The sequence below is a fragment of the Cyanistes caeruleus genome, chromosome 2 (assembly GCF_971803275.1).
Source record: "Cyanistes caeruleus chromosome 2, bCyaCae1.hap1.1, whole genome shotgun sequence".
Lineage (NCBI taxonomy): Eukaryota > Metazoa > Chordata > Aves > Passeriformes > Paridae > Cyanistes > Cyanistes caeruleus.
The window spans coordinates 63,943,644-63,970,087 of NC_141702.1; the positions used below are offsets into that span (position 1 = coordinate 63,943,644).

The following is a 26,444-nucleotide window of genomic DNA, read 5'->3' on the forward strand; positions in this document are numbered from 1 at the left end:
GAGCAGGCTGCAGGCCCATAGCCTCTCAGTCCTGCCTGAGAAGCTAGCCTGGGAAATTCATAGGAGGATTTCAAAACAATCCTCAGAGACAGAAAACAACTGCCAGGTGCTGTTTGTCTGTCCTCTTGTTTTCCTTGCAGGAGGGAGTCAGGGGGGTGGTGAGCCCCACTGACCAATGATGGTGATGTAGCACTTTGCTAACCAATAAGAGTTTCCTTTCTGTACTTTCCACGTATCTGTCTATAAAACAGGCCTGAAGTAATAAACCAGGGAATTCTCCTGTTGTGACTCCTAGAGAGTCTATGTCATTCTTTATCACCGTTCCCAATCAGAACGACACCTTCTTCCCAAGCTTTGTTAACCTCCACTTAGCACTGAGATCACTGAAGCATCTCAAGCCCTAAACTCTAACGAAACAATTCTACCAATGAGTAATTCACCTTTTTAAAACTCAGACACCAATTCATTTCCTGATATGTGTACTATGTTTAACTCCATGTCTTTATATGGCCCTCCTACCAATAACAGAAAACCACCACAAGTTTCATGCCGTTCTTCAGCGAAAACAAAAATAACTGTAGAAAAGTTTACTGTCAGGAAAAAAATCAGGAAAACAAAATCACAGAAACTACTAACTGCTTGGTTAGCTGCCTTTCTGTTGAGTAGCAATATGTCTTACTTATGTTCTATAGTATGCTACAGAAGTTTGTTAAATATCAGTCTCAGGCACACTTATTATTTATTATCAATTATTAACTATTAGTTAAAATTTATATAATTATTAATGATAATTATAACATATTATATATAATACAATACCTATCTATCTATATATATATGTAATATGATACATACATTATATTAATTATATATTCTAGATAATAATATATAAACAAATATATTAATATTTATATAGTTAATATATATTATAGTATAATGTATATTAATATATGTTAATATAGTAATACTATATATAGTAATATATTTATAATTAATTATATTATTTCTTATTGATTATTGATTATTGATTATTAATTAATATTTAATCTAAACCATTATTGACATTTTTCTTTTTAACAACTAGTTTATTAGTGGATGTAATGAGATATACATCCCTTTATTGATGTTGCTGTGTCAGAATTGTGCCAGTCTGTGTGCAGCTCTGCAGGGCATTTTGTTTCAGTATGCTTACAAATGGAACACATGTTCAATAGAAATCAGAAAGACTTCTTATTAAATCAAGTGCTCTTTTTCTTCTTTTAACAGGTTTTATTTCGATTTTGTCACTATTTTGAAGTGTTGTCAGAAGGATTTTTTTCCTCTTATGGGGATGTAGCTTGCTTTTTGTCCTACAGCTTTTAAAAGGATAGGTTTGGAAGCTATCAGCAATATACTGTACAAGAAAAAGAAGCTCTAAAATACAATACCCTAAGCAGCTAATATTTATATACATTCCTCAGTTCACTAGTAATCCAGATAGATTACCAGAACCCTTTTCACTGCTATAGCAGGTAATTTTCTTTAATAATTACTCATAATAAAAACAAACTTTTGTTATACCTAACTAGATTTTTATTCCCATTAATCTTAGTTTGAAACACTTCCAATGTCTAATCTCATGAAAATTAGAAACTTTCTTGTAATTTTCAGCCTTAGTTCAGGCAGGAACATTTTATATTTTGTGATTTTGTTTAAACTTTATCTTTTGGTTTAAAAACTATGAACATATTTGCAGAGAGGAGACATTTGTGTCTCAGCCTTTTCTTTTCCCAGACTAGACAAGACAAGCATTTTTAGCCTCTCTTTAGAATACCCACTTTCAACTGTTGATCAGAATAGCTCCTTTCAGCCCCTCTTCCTTACTGCAACATCCGCTTTTGACAGAAATGAGCAGTCCTTCCTGCACTGCTGCAGAAAATATCCAGCTGCTTCTGCCAGTGCTGGAATTGCTGTTTCCCTTCCTCTACTGGATTCAACACATTTAAGATTTAGTAACCTGATAGCTAATAAAAAGCATCTGATAACGTTTTTCATAGTCTATTAATTATCACACTGTTCAATTGTGGCAAGTTTCCTAACACAATAAATAATTGGATAGAATAAAGACCAGTTGTTTGTTCTGTCTTCAGCCGAAGTAACAGTTTCCTGACCCACCACTAATTTATCAAATATCCTTTTGTTATTTTTAAACAACAGAAGCATAAGACAAACAAATTATATCTAATAAATGGTGCAGGTAATAAAAATAATCTGTAAGTCTCTGCCATCTGAGATTTTTCTAAGATTATTGCTTATTTTCCTGGAAAAGCCCAAGGGTATCCTGCTCAGGAATAACCTCTATACCTGTGGGACCCTGAACTAACTCTATCTCAACTCCACCCATGGGTAACAGCTTAACATTGTGCTCAAATGAGTTAATGAAAATTTTTCCTTATTTTCCTCTTCCCATTCCTAATCAGCTGCAAGACACCTATTGCAATGGATGCTTAATTCTCTTTGGATGTTTGTGAAAAAGAATGGTTCGTATCAGTACACACACTGTCACTTCAATATATTGCTTTATCAATTCGACTTCACCTTCTTCCTCTGCTACTAATTACAATTACTGCTAATTTTGCCTCCTCCCTTTCCAGTTAACAGAACTTGCTTCAGCAACCACATATTCACATCACAAAATTTTCCATGAACAGCAGAATTAATGAAGCCTGGTTTCCTAGAGATTTATGTTGCTGATTTCCAAGTTCCATGCTCATACCATGTCTGCCACAATACCTTCACTGTGCAAAACCAGCACTTTAAATAGCCAGTGTGAGCCATAACACTTGCTGCTTGGATCAGCACTCTACATCCATTGCACAGTCACTCAAATATCAAGATCTGTGGTTGTTGTCAAGAAGAATGCATTGCATTCCTTTGTCTGAGTGGAAAATATTTCTTAAAATACTTTAAAATTAAATAAAGGGGGCTCCAATGGAGTTCTTTGTTTCTTGTAACTGTGAATTTAGAAACAATGGTTTGTCAAGGAAAAGAAAAATGGGCATGCATTTTGAAATGACTGCTGGAAAGATAAGAATTATGCTCCTAGAAGATCAAATGTGTATTTTTACTCTAAGTGTATATGAGAATATCACTAAACTTCCTGACAGATTAATGGAATGTACAGAAGTGAAATTATCACAAATGAGCACTTTTTAATTTTATTTCTTTTGGGGCTTTTACCTTTGGAAGGTGAGCACAGCTAGTGCTTTTAATCACTGAGGGATGTTCTGGTTAGACATAACTTCTCTGTGTCTGTGATTTCTCTTCATTGACAATATTTAAAGAAAACGTGGTGCAAATGACTGTGGTATTGAATCAAAGGAGCAGGCATTTCAGTCTAAGTGAGGTGAAAATCCTGTAGCTACTTCTCCAAGGATGGCAAAACCATATGGAGCACTACTGCACGTGCACTTGAAGGCACAATAACCCTGTGACACAAGTAAGTGATAGCTAAGAAAACACAAACAAACAAATAAACAAACAAGCAAGAAAAAGGCTGTGGAAATTTGTCTCATGATGTGTGAACTTGTTTATCTTGTCAGGACCTCTTCTGACAGAAAGGCACATGACCAGCTCTTGGGCTGAGAATGTGAAGAACCAAGGGGGAAGTTACAAGACAGTTCACATATTAGCCAATTAATTTTTTTTCCAATGTGTAACACTTCAAGAAAAGGACAAATTTGAGCAAGTTGGCAATGTTTTGGTGGTGATAGACTATATTGGCTGCACAATGAGAACTCCTCCTGCCAGGAGCCGTGTACCAGGTTCTAGCGGTAGAGGCATCAGGTATGCCAGGAGCAGCTCTCATAAGTGGAATTATATTTACTTTATCCATACAGAGCTGGCTTAATTTTTATTCATTGATTTCCCCTTTCATGTTTTTTTCAAGTTTCTGAAGTATTGTCGTAAAACACCCACAATCTTATCAAGCCCTGTTCATGTGACAGCCACCTTGGGTACCCTGTCAGCCTTTGATACCACTGCTCAGAACACCTAAACTCAAGGCTGGTGGTGCCTTGTTCTTAGTTCATTTTGTATAAAATGTCATTTCAATAACAAAATCATGCAGGCTGGAAAAAACTGTTACATCACTCAATCTGTTATTGAAATATTGCTTAGTCCACCACTAAAACCTGTCTCTAAATGTAACTTCTTTCATCCAGGGATAGTGACTCAACCTCTTTGCTGGGAATCCATGTTCTAATGTTTGGTAACTGCACTGATGTAGAAATTTTTCCTAATAGCTGGTCTAAACTTCCCCCACCACAATGTGAGGCTGTTCCTTGTCATCCTTCCATTATGTGCCAGAAAATGCATTATGTGTTAGAAAATACCATGCAAGCATGTCACCATTTCAAGAGGTTAAAATCCACGTGGCAGTGTGTGCTCAAGACTTGAGTCAAGGCAGTTAAGTGCTTGTTGGTTGTAAAAAGCTTGCTGTTGCACTGAATTAAGCACAAAGGTCAGGCTGTGAGGGTCATTTTCCACACAAAGACAGTGCAGTTTCACAATCCATTCTCTTCAATCTTAGCATGGCTGGGAGGAGATGTTAGTTCTCTACCCCAGGCTGATCCTACACCCCACAGCACCACCTCACCACCTCTGGGAACACCATGATTTCTGAGGCTGGAACAGTGAGGTGGTGTCTTCAGCATCCATTGCTAGCTTGTGACCTCCTCTCTCCTTGTTACTCATTCTTTCCCAAACACCAAATTGTGCTGTCTCCTGAGTTTTGCCAGTGTGGATAGCAGATGGCAAGAAAATCAATTTCTCCACACCTTTTCATAGGGAATGATCTAATGCTTGGGACAGGTAATGAAGGTGAGGAAGCAGCTTAATTTTTTCAGAGAGGTATTTGAAAGGGGAAGCATAATGGCTCTGTTTCCTTCTTCCTGTCTCCTTGAAAGCCTGAAAAGACGTGTGAATGCCGAGTATCCATCAAGGTAACTCCATTTTAGATCTGGAAAAAGCATTATTTGCAAAATCACTAACAAGAGCTTAAATAGCTATTACATCCTCATCACAGCTGCAGAGGCATATAGAAAAAGAGGGTTTCTCTGTGTCCCTCTACTCATCTGGCCCAGGGTGGCCTTGACTTTGAAAGGTTAAGGTACAGAATTACCTGGCAGTGGAACACTGGATAGGAGAACAGGAACAGAAAGGTGGCAAAAATTGCAGTCTCCATACTGCTCAGAAAACTTCAATTTCTTGAAGTGCATATTGTGAGAAACAAACTTCATTTTTCAAAAATTTTTAAAAGTTTAATAAGGGATAATAAGGGAAAAATCAGTAACAGCCCTGGGTGCTTGGTGACAGCCAGAGGCACGTCCACTAACCATAGTAACGCTTCTTATTTACCCTTTTTATTGCATTTCTCAAATACATATTCATAAATGATTATACATATTTAAACATTTCATCAAACTACTTTACAAGTTCCAGCAACTTTTTAGCATGGCCCCTCCTCTGATCCACCTTTTTAGAGCATGTGCAATAGTCTTGGTTTTGAGGGTGGTGTGTCACCCCCTCACCTCAGGGACCCCTGTTCCGTGGTTTCAGAGGTGACAATTACTGATAATTGAAGTGTCAGTAGCAAGGGTCCCCACTGAGCTCCTTCCTCAAATGTTATTTCAGTTATTGTAAGTTAAGCACAAGTACTTTAAACTAACATCAGCTATTTCACAAATATATCTGAGTTATTTTCATTATTGTCAGCTACAAAACTGATATTTTATTTTTGTTATTTACAAAAATAAAAACATTAGTTATTATTGCACAACTACAGCTACTTCTGCAGAAGTTAACATTATAGTCTAATGCAAAACACATAGCATTCACTATAATATTTGCAAAAGAGAAAACTTTAATATGTGTTTATCACACTGTCCACAAACTAAAACATCTATAAATGGTGTTCTGAGGACATGAACTACACAGGGGCCACGGCATCAGCCACAAAAAGCTGACAAATTATATCAAAAGAAGTCAAAAAGTGATTACAAACTGTACTATATCAAAATCGTTGTGATTAATAACAATTTGCAAAAGACAATACATGGATTGTGAAAGCAAACAACTACCTGGATATTTATAACACATATACATCTAAGTTATTTCCAAGAATAAAGCCTCTCAGCCTAAGTTAGGATTCCTCTACGTGTATGAGTTCAGTGTACTGTTTCTGTAACACTCCACATGGCGAACACTTTTATGTTTAAGAAACGGGGAGAGGGCACAAGTGGCAGCATGACTTGCTGCACGGTGTTTTCCCAGCAGCTGGGGCTGACAGGTATGGCCGAGCACCAGCACTAAAGCACAGCATTAACAAAGCCAGCGCGGGCATTGCGGCGCACACACATCCCCTCATTGCTGGGGCCGCCGCCAAGCCACGGCTCCCCGCTCCGCTCCTCCCCTTCCCCCGGCGCCCCTCAGGCGCCCCTCGGGCGCTGCCCGGCGGTGACCTGTCAGCCCCCGCACTATCACTGCCAGCCACCCCGCCCCGCCACCGCCCGCCCCCGCACTGTCACTGCCGGCCATCCCGCCCCTTCCCGGCCGGCGCAGGCGCCGCAGCGGGCTGGGCCGGGCCGGGCCGGGCCGGGCCGGGGGGCAGGCGTGTGGAGCGCGGCGGGGCTGCGTGTGCGGGGCGGCTTCGCTGGCTCCCACAGCCGGGCGCTATGTGGGTGCCGCTGGCCCTGCTGGCCCTCGCGGCGCAGCTGGCGCCTCACCGGAGCGCGGCTTCCCAGGGGGAGCAGCCGCCCGCAGGTAACGCGCGGGGCGAGACGGGGGGATGGGGTGGCCGGGCCAGGCCGACCGGCTGATGGGCACACGGGTCGCCTGAGGGGCGGTGGCACCGGCACCGGACGTCCCGTCCCGGATTCCTCCGGGACCGAGCGCCGCCGGTGGGGCCGGCAGCCCCGCGGCGGGCGCAGGGAGCCGCCGGGGCAGTGCGGGCGGCCGGGCGGCGCCGGGGAGGAGCTCCCGCTGCTGCCCGGGGCTGTGCCGCGCTGTGAGGCGCCCCGGGCCCGGCCGAGCCGGGTCGGGTGCGGGGTTCAGCCGGGCCCCGCGGCCGTGTCGTGGCGCGCCGGCGGCGCGCTGGTGACATCAGCCCCCGTTAGGATGTTCGCGCATTTCGGCAGGCCGAGCCAGAGCGGCGTGTGCGCCGGACGGGCCTGCCCCGCTGTGCTTTATGGCTTCGTGCGGCCAAAGAAGTAGAGAAACCGGGAATCTCGGTGCGGAAATGGGGAGCACGGGGCTGGGGAGTGTGAAGGAGGTCTCGGGATGGCGGCCTGAAGCACTCACATTTGGGCAGGCACTCCTGGGCAGGAGGGGTGGGTGGCTTGCCAGCGGAGAGCAGCGTTGTGTCTCTGTTTGCACAGAGTTTTGGCAAGTAAATTACGAAAGAAATAGTCAGGCTTACTAGTTTAATTTTAAACTGGAAAAGTTCATTAAAAACAGAGATTGCTGTCTAATAGTCAAAAAGGAACATGCGTTTAATTTTTTTTTGAGACTATTGAGAGCTGGCTTTGTGTCCAGACTCCTTGAATTCTGCAAATGGAGATTTCTGGAGTCCAGATCCATGCCTAGGTGAAGTGACTGAATTTGATTGCCCCTGAGCATGGGCCACACCATGCTTTAGAAGTCTGCTTAGCTTTGGCTGGTATTGACGATCAGTGCTAAAAGTGGCAATCTACCTGCATTCTTATCACTTAATAGCTGGGATTTTGAGTATCCAGTTCGTTTGATTTGGTGTCTGCTTGTAACTGGCAAACCTTGCAGGGAAAACTATCTTTTTTCCACATTGGGTCAGTAAGGTGGCTTGATATCTTAAATACTGTCTTGTTTGTTCTTAGTGTCTTTTAAGGACATGCTTTAATTGCTAGTAAAATATGCCATTTCTACATTGTATTAAGCATTTTTAGGGCAGAAAACCACAATACCAGTAAATCACTTGTGAAACAAACCTGCTATAACCCAGCCTAGTCCAGCACAACAGTCATTGTTGCATCTGTTTACATAGAGAATATTGTATCTGTAAGCATAGAGAGTAGTGCTGTGGTAAAGATGATGTAGCAAGCTGCCTAGAAGCAGGAAGCTCACTTTCCTGCACACAAGTGCAGCAAATCCTAGCTCATAGGAGCAGAATGTATTTTTGAGTTAGGTTTTGGAAACTCCAGCAGCATTTTCTTGATGACTTGCACTCAGCTTGGTCACAGCCACTGTAAGTAAAAGCTTATTTTTTTAGTGACCAAAAGCATCACGAAGGGAATTCTAATTGATAATTCTGTGTATTAATAATAATAAATAAATAAATAAAAATGCTGGGTTTATAAGTAATGACTAATAACATGTGCTCACTTCATTATAATATTGATGCAGGCAGATGTGCTGACCTACAGGGGAAGAATTAAAGTAGAAGGGGAAGTCTGAAGCATGTTTATGATGCTGTCACGTACAGAATAGCAGAATGGGTCAGGTTGGAAGTGACCACAGTGGTCATCTGGTCCAGCCTTCCTGCTCAATCATGGTCATCCTAGAGCATGTGGCACAGGATTACCTCCAGTTGGTTCTTGAGTAACTCCAGTGAAGGAGACTCCATAGCCTCTCTGGGCAGTCTGTTCCAGTACTTGGTCACTCACTTGGTAAATAAGTCCTTCCTCATATTCAGGTGGAATTTTCTTTGTGTTAGTTTCTGCCCACTGGCTCTTGTTCTATTGCTTGGCACCAGTGAGAAACTGTCTTCTTGGCACTTCTCCTTTAGATACTTGTAGATATTGATCTACACTTGTATTTAAGGTCCCCTCTTGGCCATCTCCTCTTGAGACCGAACAGGCCCAGCTCCCTCAGGCTTTCCTCATAACAGAGATGCCCCAATTCCTTGATCCATTTTGTAGCTCTCTGCTGGACCTGCTCCACAAACTCCATGTCTCTCTTGTACCGAGTCCAGAATTTCCATGGCAACAGTTGTATGATTTTTTTTTCTTCCTTAAGTCTTATAGGTCTTTCAGTGTGCCAGCAGAATAATAACATATATCAGGGAGTTATCAAGTGTGTTAGGAGGAAATGTTCAGTCATCTTAATATTCCAATGTAGGACACTTCTTTCCTTAGAAAAGGAATGAAGCCAGACAACCCAGCAGCAACTGGAACATTTCCTGCATTTCCTACAGCTGGGTGCTTGATGTGTCTGCATTGATAGGCCTCTGACTCCACAGTGGAGCTGGGCACTTGTTGATGGGAACTCTCAGTCTGTATTTCAGTATTACGGAAGACAAGGTCTGTGGTCAAGGTGAAGAAGATTTAGAGGCTGTGGTAGCAGTTCAGGTGCTTCCTGCACATTTTAAGCCACATTTCTAAGAATGTCTGTAGTTCCTTTAGGTAGCTGACTTCCTATTATTTGTGATAATCATGGTGGTCTTGAGTTGTTGTTTACAGTTCAGATTATTGACATCCATAGCAATTGACTCATGCTGCAAATAAATTAGAAGGTAGAAAGTGTTGTATTTAGATACCATCTATTACAACGCTTCTCATCTATAACAAAAGGGATGAACACTCAAAATAGATAAAACAATATTTAGCTTGTATTATTTAATCTGTTCTTTTAAGTGTCCTCCTTGTGCAACTTGCTGTGGTTCTTCTCAAGATGGTGATCTCAGTCTACCTCTCCTCTTACTACAGCTTACAACCTTGTGGAGATTTTTATCATAAACAATGATTTTAAAAACTCCATAGAGCAATGTCAAACCTCTGAGCCCTTAGAAAATTAAATTCGGTTGTAAGTAGAAGCTGTAAAAATGCTTTGTATACTGTGTATAATGTTTATTCATGATACTTGGAAAATCATTTAAGTTCATTTCAGTTAATGTTTTAAAAATTATTAGCTTTAAATATTACACCAGTCATGGTACTCATTTAATTTGTGAACTGATTTCTTTGTGAATTTGAGGTCTTTTAAGAACTTCCGGTAGAACCTTCTGCATAAATTGCTGTTACATGCATTAATTTAAGCTTGTCTGCAGTAAAGTCTTTAAGGAAGTACCAGGTATGGGAGTGGCATTACAAGAGAAATGAATGTCCTGGGTTTCTTCTGGAGGGATAAATGAAAGTGGGTGAAGGCAAGCACATGCAAGCATTTTCATGTACACGGCGTGGCTGCTGCCACTTAAAAGAGAACCAGTCAGGTAGCAGGTACAAGATTTCTTCATCACCTTGATCCTTGGTGCTTGCCAGTCTACCCAGCTCCCAACCAAGCACAGCCAAGAGGCAGCTCCCCTCCAGCAGTCTGATAGGAGCAGGAGCTGTTTAGTGCCTGGCCTGTCAGAAGTGCACAGAGAGGGGGCTGTGCTAGCCCAGGTGTGCTGCCTTCAAGTGGGATGTGGCAGAAGGCAGAACCACTGCACTGACAGACATTTCCCATTCCTCCCCAAGGCATGTGCTTGGTGCTCCTGCAGCCTGTGGTGAGCAGTGACCTCTTCCTGCTCAGTTTCAGTCCTGTGGTGCTGGGCAGTGCTCCTAACTCTCCTCCTCTCCCAGATGGCTGAACTCTGCTTTTAGTGCAGGCCAATTTTGTTTGATTTAGAACAGATTGAAGTGAGAATATAAATGATTAGGAGGACCATTTTGTCATGGTTTAACCAAGCCCCATGCCGCTGCTTGTTCACTTCATTACCAAAAGGACTGGGGAGAGAACGAGAAGCTGGAGAACTCTTGGATTGAGATAAAGGCAGTTTAGTAGGGAAAGAAAAAGCCATGTACATAAGCAAAGCGGAGCAAGGAATTAATTCACTGCTTCCTGTGGGCAGGCAGGGGTTCAGCCATCCCCAGGAGAGCAGGGTCCCATCATGGGTAAGGGTTACTTGGGAAGACAACCACCATCACTCCAAATGTCCCACCCTTCCTCCTTCTTCCCCCCACTTGATGCTGTGAGTGTGATACAGCACAGAAAGCAGCAATACCGTGGCCGCTTGCCAGCCCATGCTCACCGTGGCTGTTACCAGAATGTTACCAGGCATGCTGCTGTGAGGTGGTAAGAAGTACAGCAAGCAGTGAAAGCAAGTAGCACTGGACTCGAATATGCAGTCAGGAAAGGGAGCCCCAGAGTAAGTACAGGAGCTCATTACTAGCTAAGCAGCACTAACAGTTGTAAATTCAGTTTAGTACATCCCAATCAAGTCTGTTGTTATGTCAAACCATTTGAATCCCAAGCTGAGCACAAATAAAAATGAAGGAAATGTAGCCTTCAGAGAGTTTAAATTCTTTTTTTTTATGTGTTATTTTTCATCCTCGGCATTGACTTGCCGCCTTCTGAATCCATCTTTCAGGGTATTGATTACCTTTTTGCCACCCATTCTTTCCGTTTGAAGTTTTTTTTCAATGCATATGGCTGCAGAGTACTGCAGAAGCATTCAAAGGTAGTGCAAATTTATCTGATCTTTTTTCTCTTGTTTTTGTTTTCATGGGTGTTGAAAGCTAAGGAGAGTGACCATTTTACACATGTAAAGTCATCAGAACTGCTACCCTTTCTGGGTGCAGTTGAAATGGATAGGTGAGCTCAGGTCCCCCTATGGGCCATTTTTGTAAGGCTTGGATTCAGTGATCCTTGTGGGTGCCTTCCAACTCAGAATATTCTGTGAATCTATGAGGTGAAGCAACTGTAGGTAGAGCACAGGGCTGGCACAAGGAAAGCACACTTCTCCCAGTCAGGGGCCCAGAAGGGACCAGCTGGTTACTATTGCAGCTCTCTGTCTTTAAATGATGCGTTAACCATGATTCTACAGTGAGGTTCGAACTGCTTTCCCCCTTGGCCTGTTGAAGTGGATTATAAGTGTTTTCCTATGATGTGTCACTTGGGGATTATAAGGATTTGTTTGTTTTTAGTGGAAATCCAAAGAAGGAACAAACTGTAAATTTTTTTTTTTTTTAAATATTAATTTAAATTTAATAATTAAAAAAAATAATTTAAAGGTAAAAACTTTCAAAAGTTTTTACTTGTTATTTTTTCAGTTTGTCTTTTCAAGCTTTCAGTTTGTGCTTTCAGTCTGCATTTCAGTGGCTAAATGATGCTTAAAAGTCACATATGACTTGGATGAAGTTTTATGGCTTTTAAGGACGCTGTTGTCTGAGATAGCTGTACCATAAACTTTGCAGTGTGGATTCATCAGGCCCTGTTCTGTTACGTGCATTATTGCACTTCAGCTGAATTCTGCTTGTGTAAGCAGTGGTGACAAATCTCTTTGTGTATGCAGTAATGTCAGAATGAAGGAAGGAGTTTCAGCCTTGCACAAGATACAAGTATCAGCTTGAAGGCTGTCTAATTTTTACATCTTAGAAATGTCCAGTTCATTGAATTAATTTTTGCTCTAGACAATGCATTGCCAAGGCTCAGTGAACAGGTAGGACATCTACATATATACAAAATACTAAGTCCTTTCTTAAGTATATGCTTTAAAAATAGATTTTATTGAGACTATGGCTGCTTCAGACTTGTATTTTGTAAGTACTTTTCATAGGTAGTATTGTTCAGGAGCACCTGCAAAGTCAACAAGAATGTCGGGTTTCAAGCTGGTAAAGAAACCTTTCTTTATGCCTATATGGTTTGTATATGTCTGACCCTGCTGATATTTGTGAGAGGTGTGCAGTAGTTATTTCTGACTTGGAGAAGGGTATGTATAAAACAAATTAGTCTTCTTCACAAATCACAATTTGTCTTGTAGGTTAAAAGAAGCATTTTCTGCCTTGATGATGTACACTTTTGAAGCAAAAATGCATCATATCTTGTATGCAAGGAGTGGATTAGTTCTAACATTTATCTATCTTAGTCTAAGAAGACACAACTGGGTGCACTTGTTTGCTACTCAGAAAAAAACCCTCCAAACCAAACCAAAATCCCCCTTATTTAGCAGCCTGAAATGAAGCAGCAGCAGATACTTGCAGTAAAATAAGTCTTTCAGTGGAGTTTGTCCTTTCATTTCCTCTCACATGTATTTCCTTCCTGTCTGCTATGCGAGTTGGCTGAAGGTGTAAATGTCTACTAAATCTTAAATACTTTAGTTGAAATAATTTCACATTGAGAAGGTGTTTGATAATGTATATACACATTCATGTCCCACAGTAGTCACACCTGATGAGATCTTTGCCATCAGTATGGCAGCAATAGTTTTGGTTGTTTGCATGTGGACAAATAAGTACATTTCTGTCCAAGTTATAAACTGATGCAGGTGTGAATTTGCTGAGATAAACTGTGCAGCTGTTTTCCCACGTCTGTTCTCTGTTTAATTCTAAACTTCCAGGTCACCCTGTGGTCATGCTTATCTTTACTTTTACCCCTCTCTTACTACTATCTTTGCTTTCCAAAATTGCAGTTCTTTATCTTCAAAATACCGGCATGTTTAGTTTATTCTGGCATGCTTAGGAAAAGTGTATCTGATTGGCCTGCCTTTGCCTTGTATTCCTTCAGTCCGTGGATGTAGAGCTGTTTCCTGAAATTCCTTTTATGTTGTTCTACAATGCACATACTCATTTAAATTTCTGTGAAAAAAATGGTTCTTGCTGTTCTCTGTTGGCTTCTCAGCAGCCAGTATTGCTGTCTTAGAAGGCAAGGTGAACTGCCGGGGGGAAACACTTTGAACTGGAGGCAAACTAGAACTTGCTGAGTTTCCTGAGTCATGCATTATGGCATGAGTTGCTGATCAGTTTTCTTCTCTCATTCCGTACTTGCTGTCTCACTGTTTGAATTTGCACCTTTAGTGTTGCTGCATTTATGTTTATTATAAATTGAGTTTTATGTTTCACAGTTACCTTCATGGCACTAACTGCTGTCGTAATCTTCCACTTGTGCTTGCAGAGCAACATAGAACACGGTGTAACGTGTTAGGAAAATGAAAGCTTCATTATGTTTAGTTAGTGTTCACATACAGTATCATGGCCTTTTAACTGGCAATATGCAGAAATTGCATCTATAAAGATTAAACATTAGCACCTTGAAAATCTGCAGTGTCCTATGTGATCTGTATTCTTGATGCTGGAGTGAGATGGGATTGTGGCATCCCCAGGCACTGTCTCTGAACTGTCTGCAGAAGAAATCATTAGAAATCAGATAGCCAGCCTGAGTAAAAGAGCTGTGAGCTAGACTAAAACTTATTTGTTCAGCTACCTGTGCAAGGTCTTGCATATCTTGAGAGGGTGGACAGCACCTCCCAGTTCAGTATCATTGGCAAATTTGCCCAAGGTGCATTCAAATCCTAAATTCAGATCCTTGGTAAAAATACTGAACAGAACAGGCCCTTGAACTGGGCCCCAGGGGACACTGCTGGTCCCCAGCTGGATGCAGCCCCGTTCACAGCAACCCTTTGAGCTCTGCCCTTCAGCCAGTTCTTCACTCAGTGTGCTGTGAACCTGCATATGCCAACTTGTTTGGAAGAGCACAGTGCGAAACAGTATCGCAAAAAAGCTGTACTAAAATCCAGAAGAAATATATCTGCTGCCTTCCCTTCACCTACAAGGCAGGTAATAAATCAGTTAAGCAGGACTTCCACTTTGTGAACCCGTGTTGACTGTTCCTGGTGATGATATTCTTCTTCTAATGTCTTTTGAGAGCACCTGGCATGATCTTCTCCATCATTTTTTCCAGGCGCTGAGATTAGGCTAACAGGTCTGGTTTCCTGAGTCTTTCCTCATGCCCTTCTTGTAAGTTGGAATAGTGGTTGTCTTTTAGTAAGCAGGGACCTCCCCAAATCTTAGGCCAATGATGGAGCGGTCCTGCTCTTAACATTTGCTACCTCCTTCAGTGCTCTGGGGTCAACCCTTTTGTTAAGCAGTTTCTTTTATGTAATAGTAAACAAAAGGTAAAATTTTGTAAGGCTAGCCACACTGTGGCTTAAAACTGCACACTTGAAGTAATGTTTGTGTACTTTGGCCCATCTGTGTGCTTGACATCTCTTCTGCCAACTTGTCACCTTTTTTTTTTCCTTGTGGTTATGAATTTGATGATTATGTTCCTTTTTTTCCAATAGCTGAAATACCACTGTTATATGTATTAAAACAAAAACCACAGAACCATTTGCAGAGTGATCTATATTACATCTGTCAAACCTTTGTGGTCAGTAGCATATCTCAGCCCCTGTGTATTACTTTCAGTAATGTGTGTATTTGTGGTCTTGTCCTCAGGATGTGTAAATTGATTACTTTCCCTAACTATATCTCAGAATGAAGTTGCAGTACTTGCTTTGTGAACAAGAAGCAATGTAGAGCAGGTCAAATATGAGTTCCCTCAACATTTTGTAAAAGCCACATTGAGAATACTAAGGGTGCCAAACATTGAGAAGCTGAGTTTTAACAGTTAAATTCAGTTGAGTGACCTTCCTTTCTCTTCACTTCTCTTCCTGAGTGTCATGTGTCGGCCTTACGGGATCCCGTGGTTTTCCTTCTCCTGAAGCTGCTCCCTTGATATCCCTATTGGGCTTGCAACTTGAAACAGATACATGGAAGACTGTCAGTGTTGCTTCTTTTTTTTTTGAATGCATTACTACATTACCTCTGACATTTTTTGCTAAGTGTGCTTCAAACATGTTCCTTCAAATGGAACTACATTATAGCTTCAGTGTTCAATTTCCTTACAAGTGTTTGTAGTTCATTTTGGTCATCACAGCTTACTGAAAATACTGCTGGAGTGATAGAAGTATCACTGTTAGAAATTCATAGGGAACACAGGCTTTCCCGAGCAGGCCTGTTGCATTTTGGCCTTGATACTCCAGCTCTGGTACCATCTCCCAGCCCATCCACTCCAGTTCAATTTCTGAACAGCTACAGAAATCTACAGGAACTGGGCTAATCTCCTCTAGCTTGAGTTAAGTCCCACAACCTGTCTCACTGTTACACCTCTAAAAGACCAACACAGGGGTATAATCATCACTGCTTATGGACCTGATACAGGCTGTCTGATGCACTTGCCTTCAGTGCACCTGGGTTATCTGACATTCTTGCAAAGAGGACATTTCTCCTCTCAGCAGGAGAGATGAATAATAAATCAACTTACAGGGCTCATGGGTGTTTTTACTGGTGACAGACTAGCTCATCTGGGGGAAGTATTTGTGATTTCTGTGTCTAGCATGTTGCCTTTTCCAAATAATTTAGAAGTACATTTGGCTGTTCTTGTGTTTGCAAAGGTCTGTTTATCAAAGTGCAGTTGCTCTCTTCATTCTAGTGCCTTCACCAACGGAGCTTGTAGTGACATCTGAAAATTTCAAATCAGTTTTGCATTGGCAGTACCCACCTATGTCTGAAACTCCTCGTTTTATTGTGGAAATCAAGCCTTACAAGTAAGTTCTTATTATTTTGTTATCTCCTGTACCTGATGTTATCTAGAAACATACAAAAGCAGTCAGTCCATGGTAAATTCTTTTGGTTGTATGTGGTGATGTCACATGGGATGAAGGTTGCCCAAGTGTAAATTAAGGCAAAATTTGTCAAGTAATCGGGTGGTTGAGGTTGGCAGGGATCTCTGGAGGTCATCTGGTTCAACCCCCTTGCTTGAGCAGGTCATCCATGATTATATCCAGAGGGCTTTTGAATGTCCCTAGGGTAGAATACTCTACAACCACCCTGGGCAATCTGTGCCCTCACAGGTCCTGGCCACCCTCACAGTTCTTTGTTACTCGCACTGTATTGTACAGAATTATGCAGTTGAAGTTGTATTAACTATTACTTGATCTGTTTTACAGTTTAGGTTACTATAAGAAAATCTCAACCTGTATGAACACTACAGATAATTTTTGTGATTTCTCAAAGGAAATATATGACCCTTATTCATCTCACTGGCTTCGAGTTAAGGCTGTTGTTTTCTCGCAGCAGTCTGAATATGTTGAGTCAAAGGAGTTTATTTTACAAAGGCGTGGTAAGTTGTATCTAAATTGTAAACCTTGTCATTTTTTCCAAATATTTAGTGCTAGTAATTATTCCTTTTCCTCTGTTATTGCATTGCATTTGGGAATATCTTAAAGCCAGGTGTCCAGGATGAAATGAAGCATTATGATTGCTTAGTAGGAACTTCATGACGCTTGTTAGCTCTGACTCTGTGGTGTCTATTTGTTTCAAAATGTCTAATGGCAAGAAGGTGATGCTGATGGTGCACTCTGAATCCTTTCTGTATTCCAGACACCAGTTTAGAGTGGGAAACTGTCACCATACAACATGGACCTATAGGCATCAGTGAAGTAGCAATGCCTTGCTTGACAACACGGCTAGAGTGCCATGTACTGATAGATTCAGGTATCCAGATACTACCTAGAAGCCGTAACTGGATAACTCAGTTACTGTATCTCTGTATAAATCCTTTGGGCTGTTTTCAGTCTTCAGGATTAGTACGGTAAAAGTAAATTTTGTGTCTACAATCCAATGTGGCAGGCCCTGGCATTGCATGGGCAGTGCAAAGGAATTGCGACAGGAAAGACCAAAAGACTTCTTACCATGCTTGCTTCCTTCCCAACATACAGCTTTCAGGGATAACGAGGCCCATGAGATTCTATCTGACCCTGGACTATGCTTTAGCTAGGAATAGCTTTCTGCATTGCTGGAGATGAAGGAGTGAAGTCCCTCTTTGCTTTCTGCTATGATTCTGTTCCCACTCAACATTCCAGTGACTTGAAATAGTGGCTGGTTTTCTAGGGTTTTGCAAAGGGACACAAGTCATGGTAGTAATGCTCAGCCTGACAGTTTCCAGAACATTGGTAACCACATATGGAGAAGAGAGACAAAATCCTTTTTGTCCTTTGAACAAGAAACTCATGTTCAGTCAGACCATTAGACACGAAAAATTCACATAGGCCATTGCCGTGTGAAATCCAAAGTTTCCAAATGGTGCTTCTGGTGAGATTTGTTTAGCTTTTCATATAAGCTTTTCATATAGCTTTCCATTGTTTTAGTCAGTATTGTTTTTAACTGAGGTGATTCATGGTAGGATTTAGTCAGCAGGGACCTCCCCAAATCTTAGGCCGATGATGGAGCGGTCCTACTCTTAACATTTGCTACCTCCTTCAGTGCTCTGGGGTCAACCCTTTTGTTAAGCAGTTTCTTTTATGTAATAGTAAACAAAAGGTAAAATTTTGTAAGGCTAGCCACACTGTGGCTTAAAACTGCACACTTGAAGTAATGTTTGTGTACTTTGGCCCATCTGTGTGCTTGACATCTCTTCTGTCAACTTGTCACCTTTTTTTTTCCTTGTGGTTATGAATTTGATGATTATGTTCCTTTTTTCCCAATAGCTGAAATACCACTGTTATATGTATTAAAACAAAAACCACAGAACCATTTGCAGAGTGATCTATATTACATCTGTCAAACCTTTGTGGTCAGTAGCATATCTCAGCCCCTGTGTATTACTTTCAGTAATGTGTGTATTTGTGGTCTTGTCCTCAGGATGTGTAAATTGATTACTTTCCCTAACTATCTCAGAATGAAGTTGCAGTACTTGCTTTGTGAACAAGAAGCAATGTAGAGCAGGTCAAATATGAGTTCCCTCAACATTTTGTAAAAGCCACATTGAGAATACTAAGGGTGCCAAACATTGAGAAGCTGAGTTTTAACAGTTAAATTCAGTTGAGTGACCTTCCTTTCTCTTCTCTTCCTGAGTGTCATGTGTCAGCCTTACGGGATCCTGTAATTTTTCTTCTCCTGAAGCTGCTCCCTTGATATCCCTATTGGGCTTGCAACTTGAAACAGATACATGGAAGACTGTCAGTGTTGCTTCTTTTTTTTGGAATGCTTTACTACATTACCTCTGACATTTTTTGCTAAGTGTACTTCAAACGTTGACACAGTGCCAGAGCTGGCTAGCTCTCCCTCTGTCCCTCGTCAGGAGTAGGACACGCCTCGGGAGCAGGATGACCGGAGGTGCAGCTTAGAGCAGAGCTCTACGGCACTTTTGGCTCATCAGGCGCAGTGTGGAGGCGAGAATGAGGGAAGGCCATTTGTATGGGTTTTGAAGATGGATTTGATCTCCAAAGGAGCCAGGGAGAAAAGACAGAAGTTGTATGCTATGCAACGTCTTATATATGAGGGAGGAGTAAGGGGATGATGCAAATCATGAACCAATAGGGAAGCCTTAGGAAAGGAATTTAAGGTGGAGCTTACAATACATAATCCAATGGGAAAGCTTGGGGGCAGGAACAGTTAAAATCCAATGGAATAATGGAATGTCAAATACAGTATGATTGACAGGGAGGATTCTAGAACAGAGGGTTGCTGCTAAGTAAGACTGACAGGGAGGGATCTGGATAAAGAGGTAGGGTCACAATGACTGACAGAGAAGGCACTGGAAAAAGGGGTTGGGGTACAATGATTGATGGCAGTAGGGAGGAGGATACAACTTGGAAGAAACCAACATCAGAAGGTGAAAACAGTTCAAACCATTTGTGCAACAAATCAAAAACCTATTAAAAACACACCACCACAAAACATGTTCCTTCAAATGGAACTACATTATAGCTTCAGTGTTCAATTTCCTTACAAATGTTTGTAGTTCATTTTGGTCATTACAGCTTGCGGAAAATACTGCTGGAGTGGTAGAAGTATCACTGTTAGAAATTCATAGGGAATTCCATCCACTCCAATTCAGTTTCTGAACAGCTACAGAAATCTACAGGAACTGGGCTAATCTCCTCTAGCTTGAGTTAAGTCCCACAACCTGTCTCACTGTTACACCTCTAAAAGACCAACACAGGGGTATAATCATCACTGCTTATGGACCTGATTCAGGCTGTCTGATGCACTTGCCTTCAGTGCACCTGGGTTATCTGACATTCTTGCAAAGAGGACATTTCTCCTCTCAGCAGGAGAGATGAATAATAAATCAACTTACAGGGCTCATGGGTGTTTTTACTGGTGACAGACTAGCTCATCTGGGGGAAGTATTTGTGATTTCTGTGTCTAGCATGTTGCCTTTTCCAAATAATTTAGAAGTACATTTGGCTGTTCTTGTGTTTGCAAAGGTCTGTTTATCAAAGTGCAGTTGCTCTCTTCATTCTAGTGCCTTCACCAACGGAGCTTGTAGTGACGTCTGAAAATTTCAAATCAGTTTTGCATTGGCAGTACCCACCTATGTCTGAAACTCCTCGTTTTATTGTGGAAATCAAGCCTTACAAGTAAGTTCTTATTATTTTGTTATTTCCTATACCTGATGTTATCTGGAAACATACAAAAGCAGTCAGTCCATGGTAAGTTCTTTTGGTTGTATGTGGTGATGTCACATGGGATGAAGGTTGCCCAAGTGTAAATTAAGGCAAAATTTGTCAAGTAATCGGGTGGTTGAGGTTGGCAGGGATCTCTGGAGGTCATCTGGTTCAACCCCCTTGCTTGAGCAGGTCATCCATGATTATATCCAGAGGGCTCTTGAATGTCCCTAGGGTAGAAGACTTCACAACCACCCTGGGCAATCTGTGCCCTCACAGGTCCTGGCCACCCTCACAGTTCTTTGTTACTCGCACTGTATTGTACAGAATTATGCAGTTGAAGTTGTATTAACTATTACTTGATCTGTTTTACAGTTTAGGTTACTATAAGAAAATCTCAACCTGTATGAACACTACAGATCATTTTTGTGATTTCTCAAAGGAAGTATGTGACCCTTATTTATCTCACTGGCTTCGAGTTAAAGCTGTCGTTGGGTCGCAACAGTCTGAGTATGTTGAGTCAAAGGAGTTTATTTTACAAAGGCGTGGTAAGTTGTATCTAAATTGTAAACCTTGTAATTTTTTCCAAATATTTAGTGCTAGTAATTATTCCTTTTCCTCTGTTATTGCATTGCATTTGGGAATATCTTAAAGCCAGGAGTCCAGGATGAAATGAAGCATTATGATTGCTTAGTAGGAACTTCATGACGCTTGTTAGCTCTGATTCTGTGGTGTCTATTTGTTTCAAAATGTCTAATGGCAAGAAGGTGATGCTGATGGTGCACTCTGAATCCTTTCTGTATTCCAGACACCAGTTTAGAGTGGGAAACTGTCACCATACAACATGGACCTATAGGCATCAGTGAAGTAGCAATGCCTTGCTTGACAACACGGCTAGAGTGCCATGTACTGATAGATTCAGGTATCCAGTTATTACCTAGAAGCCGTAACTGGATAACTCAGTTACTGTATCTCTGTATAAATCCTTTGGCCCATGAGATTCTATCTGACCTGGACTATGCTTTAGCTAGGAATAGCTTTCTGCATTGCTGGAGATGGAGTGAAGTCCCTCTTTGCTTTCTGCTATGATTCCGTTCCCACTCAACAGTCCAGTGACTCGAAATAGTGGCTGGTTTTCTAGAATTTTGCAAAGGGACACAAGTCATGGTAGTAATGCTCAGCCTGACAGTTTCCAGAACATTGGTAACCACATATGGAGAAGATAGACAAAATCCTTTTTTCCTTTGAACAAGAAACTCATGTTCAGTCAGACCATTAGACACGAAAAATTCACATAGGCCAGTGCCGTGGGAAATCCAAAGTTCCCAAATGGTGCTTCTGGTGAGATTTGTTTAGCTTTTCATATAGCTTTCCATTGTTTTAGTCAGTATTGTTTTTAACTGAGGTGTTTTATGGAGGGAGCTAGTCAGCAAGATCTTGTGTTTGGTTCTCTTTCCTGTATATGTTTAATTGCTGTTAGTTTTTTCTGTTGTCAGCTCAAGTTTTATGGACTTCGGTGTCTAGGAAAGTTAACTTGCTTTACAGTAAAATTCTTCATGAATGATCTGTTTCCATTTTAGAAACTGATTAGTTAATGTATCCAAATGCCTCCATTACTTCTAACAGCAGAGAGGTCTTACCACAGCTTTGCAATATTAACAGCATGGAAATATAAATACTTAATTCTTCTCAAATCTCTGATGAATTTTGGAAAGCTAACTATAAATACCATATTTTATGTTAAAACCTTTGGCCTAATAGCAATGGTGCAATGTGTTGCAGGAAAAATAGGACCGCCAAAACTGAGTCTGTCAAGACACGGTGATAAAATCACGGTTGATATTTACCATTCTGTATTCCCTCTTTCTTGTATTGAAGACATTTATTCAAAGCTTGAGTACTCGGCGATTGTTCGGGATAGTAAAAATAAGGTAGGTTCCAAAAATAAAATTTAAAATTAAAAACATTGGTTTACCTTAAATGTCTATACAAGAGATTTATGCCTATGACACATGGAGCTAAGAGAAGCCAAGAAAACAGCTGAACACCTAAAATGTCGAGCGCATTACAATATGTGATTGAAAGGTCTGTATTTCAGTTGTCCAAAGTAGTTGCTTACAATGAAAATTAGATTATTGCATTAATAATATAGATATTATTAATTAATTATTAATTAATATTATTAAGATAGAATAATACACAAGTGTTACATGCTGCTGTCTCTGCATACATGCTAAAACATTGGTAATTTGACTTGTGCCACTCTCACTTGTCTAAAGAGACATTTCACTTAAGAAAATTACCTTTTGAGGTATTTATACCAGTTTATTTAGCAATCATGGAGGGTGAAGGTGGGGTGTTTTTACTTATAGTTAGCTTTTCATACGCATCCAGGTACAAGTTTTATAATTGTGAATCTCTACTGTGAACAGCAGAAATTTTACCTGGAAAATACCATGCTCTGATCAAATACAACATCTTAAGGTAGCCGGTAAGGAGATGGTCATATAGATTTTGCAAGACATATGGGTGATGTAGAAAACACGTCTAATAGTGTTCTTACATTTTTTTGAAGTGGTGGAAGGTATTGTAACATTGTTCTAGTGAGTCAAATGATATAACATATCTTCCAATTTTTTTCAGACTGAGGAGCTCTATGCAGACAACTGTACAGTGAATAAGTGCAGCCTCAAAATCCCAATTTCTACTGAAAATTCTACTTACTGTGTTTCAGCAACAGGAAGTTTTGATAATCTGATGTTTGGCACTCCATCAGAGGAAAGTTGCATTTCTGTTCCTCTCAAGCAGATGTCAAGTAAGAGGTTTCTAATACTATATTAAGAACATACTGAATCTGAACATAGATCTGATCTAGCAAGTATTTGATGCTTGGGATGCCTTTGGGGAGAATAGAAGAAGTAGGGAAAGCTTAGTCATTATTTTCCAAATGTACTTTGATAGTTCTGACCTTTACAAATCATGTATTATTTTCAAGTGACCCTGAATTTTTTGGGGGGGTATTTTTCCTGTGTTGCTGGTATCACAAAACTTTTCTATTGCACATGAACACTGGTGTAATCAAAAAATCACAAATTGATCATTCACTGAGCTGTGTGGTTTTCATAGGCATTCATAAGGCATTGTCTCTTCTAGCAACTGGCTTTTTGAAGGATAATGTGTATAGACTTTTAACTGGAAGCAAGTATAAACTTACTGTCATTAAATTAAGATATTCAGGTCTTTTTCTTAAGTAAAGAAAACAAAACAAATATTGTGGTTGTACTTCATTATGGCCTGTAATTTCTGCAAATTGATAGAAGCAGTTTTCTTGAATGCACAGGATCAACTGGATGAGGGAGGGTATTAAGAGAACCACACCAGTGGAGTCCACCTAGTAATTGTTAACAATTCTGTGTTTTGGAAGATTTCATATTTTACTTTTACTGTGCATAAACTCTGTATAGTTACGTCAGTTAATATGCTATCACATAGAAAGTGTACAAATCTTATCCCCATCTCTCATCTCTAAGGAACAAAAAATTAGATGCAAAATCCCTTTAGTTCTATAAAACCATGATTATGTTTATATGAATTGAAAAGCTGTCATTGTAATTCTTATTTACTCCATGAAAGTGTTATGGATTAAGTTTTCCTGAGTGAGAAAAGGTAGTAGATTGACAAATTCACACATTACAGCTAAGCATTTTGAGCTATTAGAATTTCTGAAATTATTCTAAGTGGTACAGCAGTGGCTTGTTTTTCCAAAATTCCTAGTAGATTTTGCTTTAATTTTCTAGGTACACATGGTATCATCATTGTGTGTGTTGTTATTGGGATCTTGACTGTAATATTTTCGGTGTATTATGGCTGCAAAAAACTAAGGAAAGACAACATACAGCTGCCAAAGTCGTTGGTAAGTTCTGTAACTCCTGTGTCTTAATGCCAGTCTTCTGGGTTTGTTTGGTTGGGTTTTTTCAGCTCTTTTGCCATGGTCTTACAGATATTTAGAATTTATGCCAGTCTAATATTCTGAAAGCCTTTGCAACCAGATGAGTCTTAGTTTTTTAGGGCTAGTCTTCAATGTCTCTTTAACTGAAGTAGCAGTAGTTGGTGTAGTTTGAGAACTTGGTTCTTAAAAACTCAGCGTGTGCATACCTAGGCAGGTTTGTGTTCAGTCTAGTAGCAGAGACACAAAACTACAGAATCACTGACATGAGACCTTTCATCTACTCAAAGCCTTTTTGAGGTCATCTACCCAAAGCCTTTTGCTCAAGCACAGGAACAGGTTAGCCATGAGTGTATCCAGATGCCTTTTGAATACCTGCAAGGAAGGAAACTCTACAGCTGCTTTGGGCAATCTGTTCCAATGTTAAACCATCCACCATCACAGCTTTTCTTACATTCAGAAAAAATTCTGTTTGTTTCAACCCATTTCCTTTTGTCCTGTCACAGGAGCTGAGAGATTCCTTCATTAAACAGTAGTATTGGAATCCTGCTAATTGCTACAATATGCTTAGTGATGTGCAGAGTAAGGGAAGGGAGTAATAGCTCTGTAGGAAGAGGGAAGAAGGACATGCAGAAGTCTGTTCTCACATTGAGCAGTCATGGAGAAGAGAGGTCAACAGCTGCTCTATCTTAAAAACTTCCTGTAGCCATTCCTAGGAAACAGAGTGGGTGTTCCTTAAGGAGCAGCAGTGCTCCTTGGTTTCATGTCAGGCAAGAGTGGAGTATCTAAGAACTACTGTTGTAATATTCTCCTGGTGTTGTGTTAGTCACAACAATGAACTATCACAGCGTCAAAGAGCTGACACCTGAGGCAGTAGTAAACAGAAATCACAGCAAGAGTATCTTCTCAGTGGATGGAGGAAGTCTCATTTATAGAGAGAGTAGCCAACAAATTTCCATTCCATTTTCTTCAGTTTCAAAACCCTTTAAAATGACCTCTCCATAGTCAATGCCCCAAATCCCTCTGGAATCTGTGTTCTTTAGAATATCAGGAGGCAAGATTGCTCTGACTAAATGGAGATACCCAAGCCAGAGGTGGTCCCTTTGTAGTAAAGCAGTGATCTAGTCCACCAACTTGAGCAGCACAAGATGATTCATCTCCTTTATGCACTTCTGATCAGACAAAAGGCTTTCTGAAATTCTTGTTTCTTTCCATGGACTGTGATGGAGCCAGGGGACTGGTTTGGAGGTAGCCATTCACACTGTAGGCTTTAAAAAACCAGATGAGAAAAACCTCTCTGACATCTCTAAATAGGCCCCAATATCAAAACACATGGGCCTGTAGAGATACTGGAGACTTTTTGTCATCCTCACACCAGAGTGTATTTGTCTGAATATGTAACTTTGTGTCCTGTGTACACACAACTGTGTGTACTCAGTAATTTCTGTGGAGATCCATTCATTGTAGCAGAAGATGCTCATGGAGAATTACAGTGCTGTGCTCAGTGGATCCATAATTTTTGCTTTCAAGTCCCACTGTGATGTCCCACCTAAAGATCAGGAAGTGGAATATCACAAATAGAATGTGTGCTCCTTTACACCTGTGAGCTTCCTGATGCATGCTCCAGCTTCACACTTGAGATTACTTAGTAGAAACTCATGTGTGTGCCCATATTCTCATTTTAATGGACTAGATGTTACTTTATGGTTCCTAGGTTCCAGTACCACAGTATGGTTCACGTGCTACATCATATTTTGTTGCTAAAGAGCTGAATGAAGCCTGTAACTATTTTTAAATATTGTTAACTGTGTGGTCAAGTATTGAGACACACTCCCCTTGAAAGTGGTTGCTGCCCAAGTCCTGTTCAGGAAGCATTTTGCCCATGTTCTGAGATGTGGGTTTAAATTCCTAGGTTGCTCTGGGTGGAGTCAGGAGGTAGACACTGGTTCTTATGGGTCCCTTCCAAATCAGGATATTCTATGTTTCTGTCCATTTCCAATGGAGTCTTTAATGACTAACATAAGTTGTAGAGCTCATAGAGGTAGTTTAAACATAGGTGATATGAATACTGTGTGAATGCAAAACGAGTAGTTAATAATTTAAACATAATTATTTTGTGGTTAATCATTTAAAATAATGAACAAACAATTGAAATAATTGATATGATCAGTAAGTTTGATTATATGACATTATCTCTATAGACCTGATGGCACTTGGAGCCTGTCACTGACCTTTGTGTATGTACTAGGCCTTTTTTCTGTACAGGTTATGATCGTTGTGCCTTACCTGAGCTTGTCT

The 26,444-nt window shown here is 40.6% G+C and overlaps 1 protein-coding gene across 2 annotated transcripts in view; it reads left to right on the plus strand.

Annotated features, from left to right (window-relative positions):
* Window positions 1-6,616: 6,616 nt before the first annotated feature.
* IFNGR1 (interferon gamma receptor 1) overlaps window positions 6,617-26,444 on the plus strand; it is a 28,919-nt gene continuing 9,091 nt past the window's right edge. Inside the window, exons 1-8 of one of the 2 annotated variants that reach the window (XM_086877484.1) lie at window positions 6,617-6,801; window positions 16,240-16,354; window positions 16,757-16,929; window positions 20,059-20,173; window positions 20,576-20,748; window positions 21,983-22,131; window positions 22,844-23,015; window positions 23,998-24,113. In XM_086877484.1, coding sequence (XP_086733610.1) covers window positions 6,714-6,801; window positions 16,240-16,354; window positions 16,757-16,929; window positions 20,059-20,173; window positions 20,576-20,748; window positions 21,983-22,131; window positions 22,844-23,015; window positions 23,998-24,113 — 1,101 coding nt within the window. In that variant the 5' untranslated portion in view covers window positions 6,617-6,713. The remainder of the gene's footprint in view (window positions 6,802-16,239; window positions 16,355-16,756; window positions 16,930-20,058; window positions 20,174-20,575; window positions 20,749-21,982; window positions 22,132-22,843; window positions 23,016-23,997; window positions 24,114-26,444) is intronic. The other variant, XM_086877485.1, reaches the window with a different exon arrangement.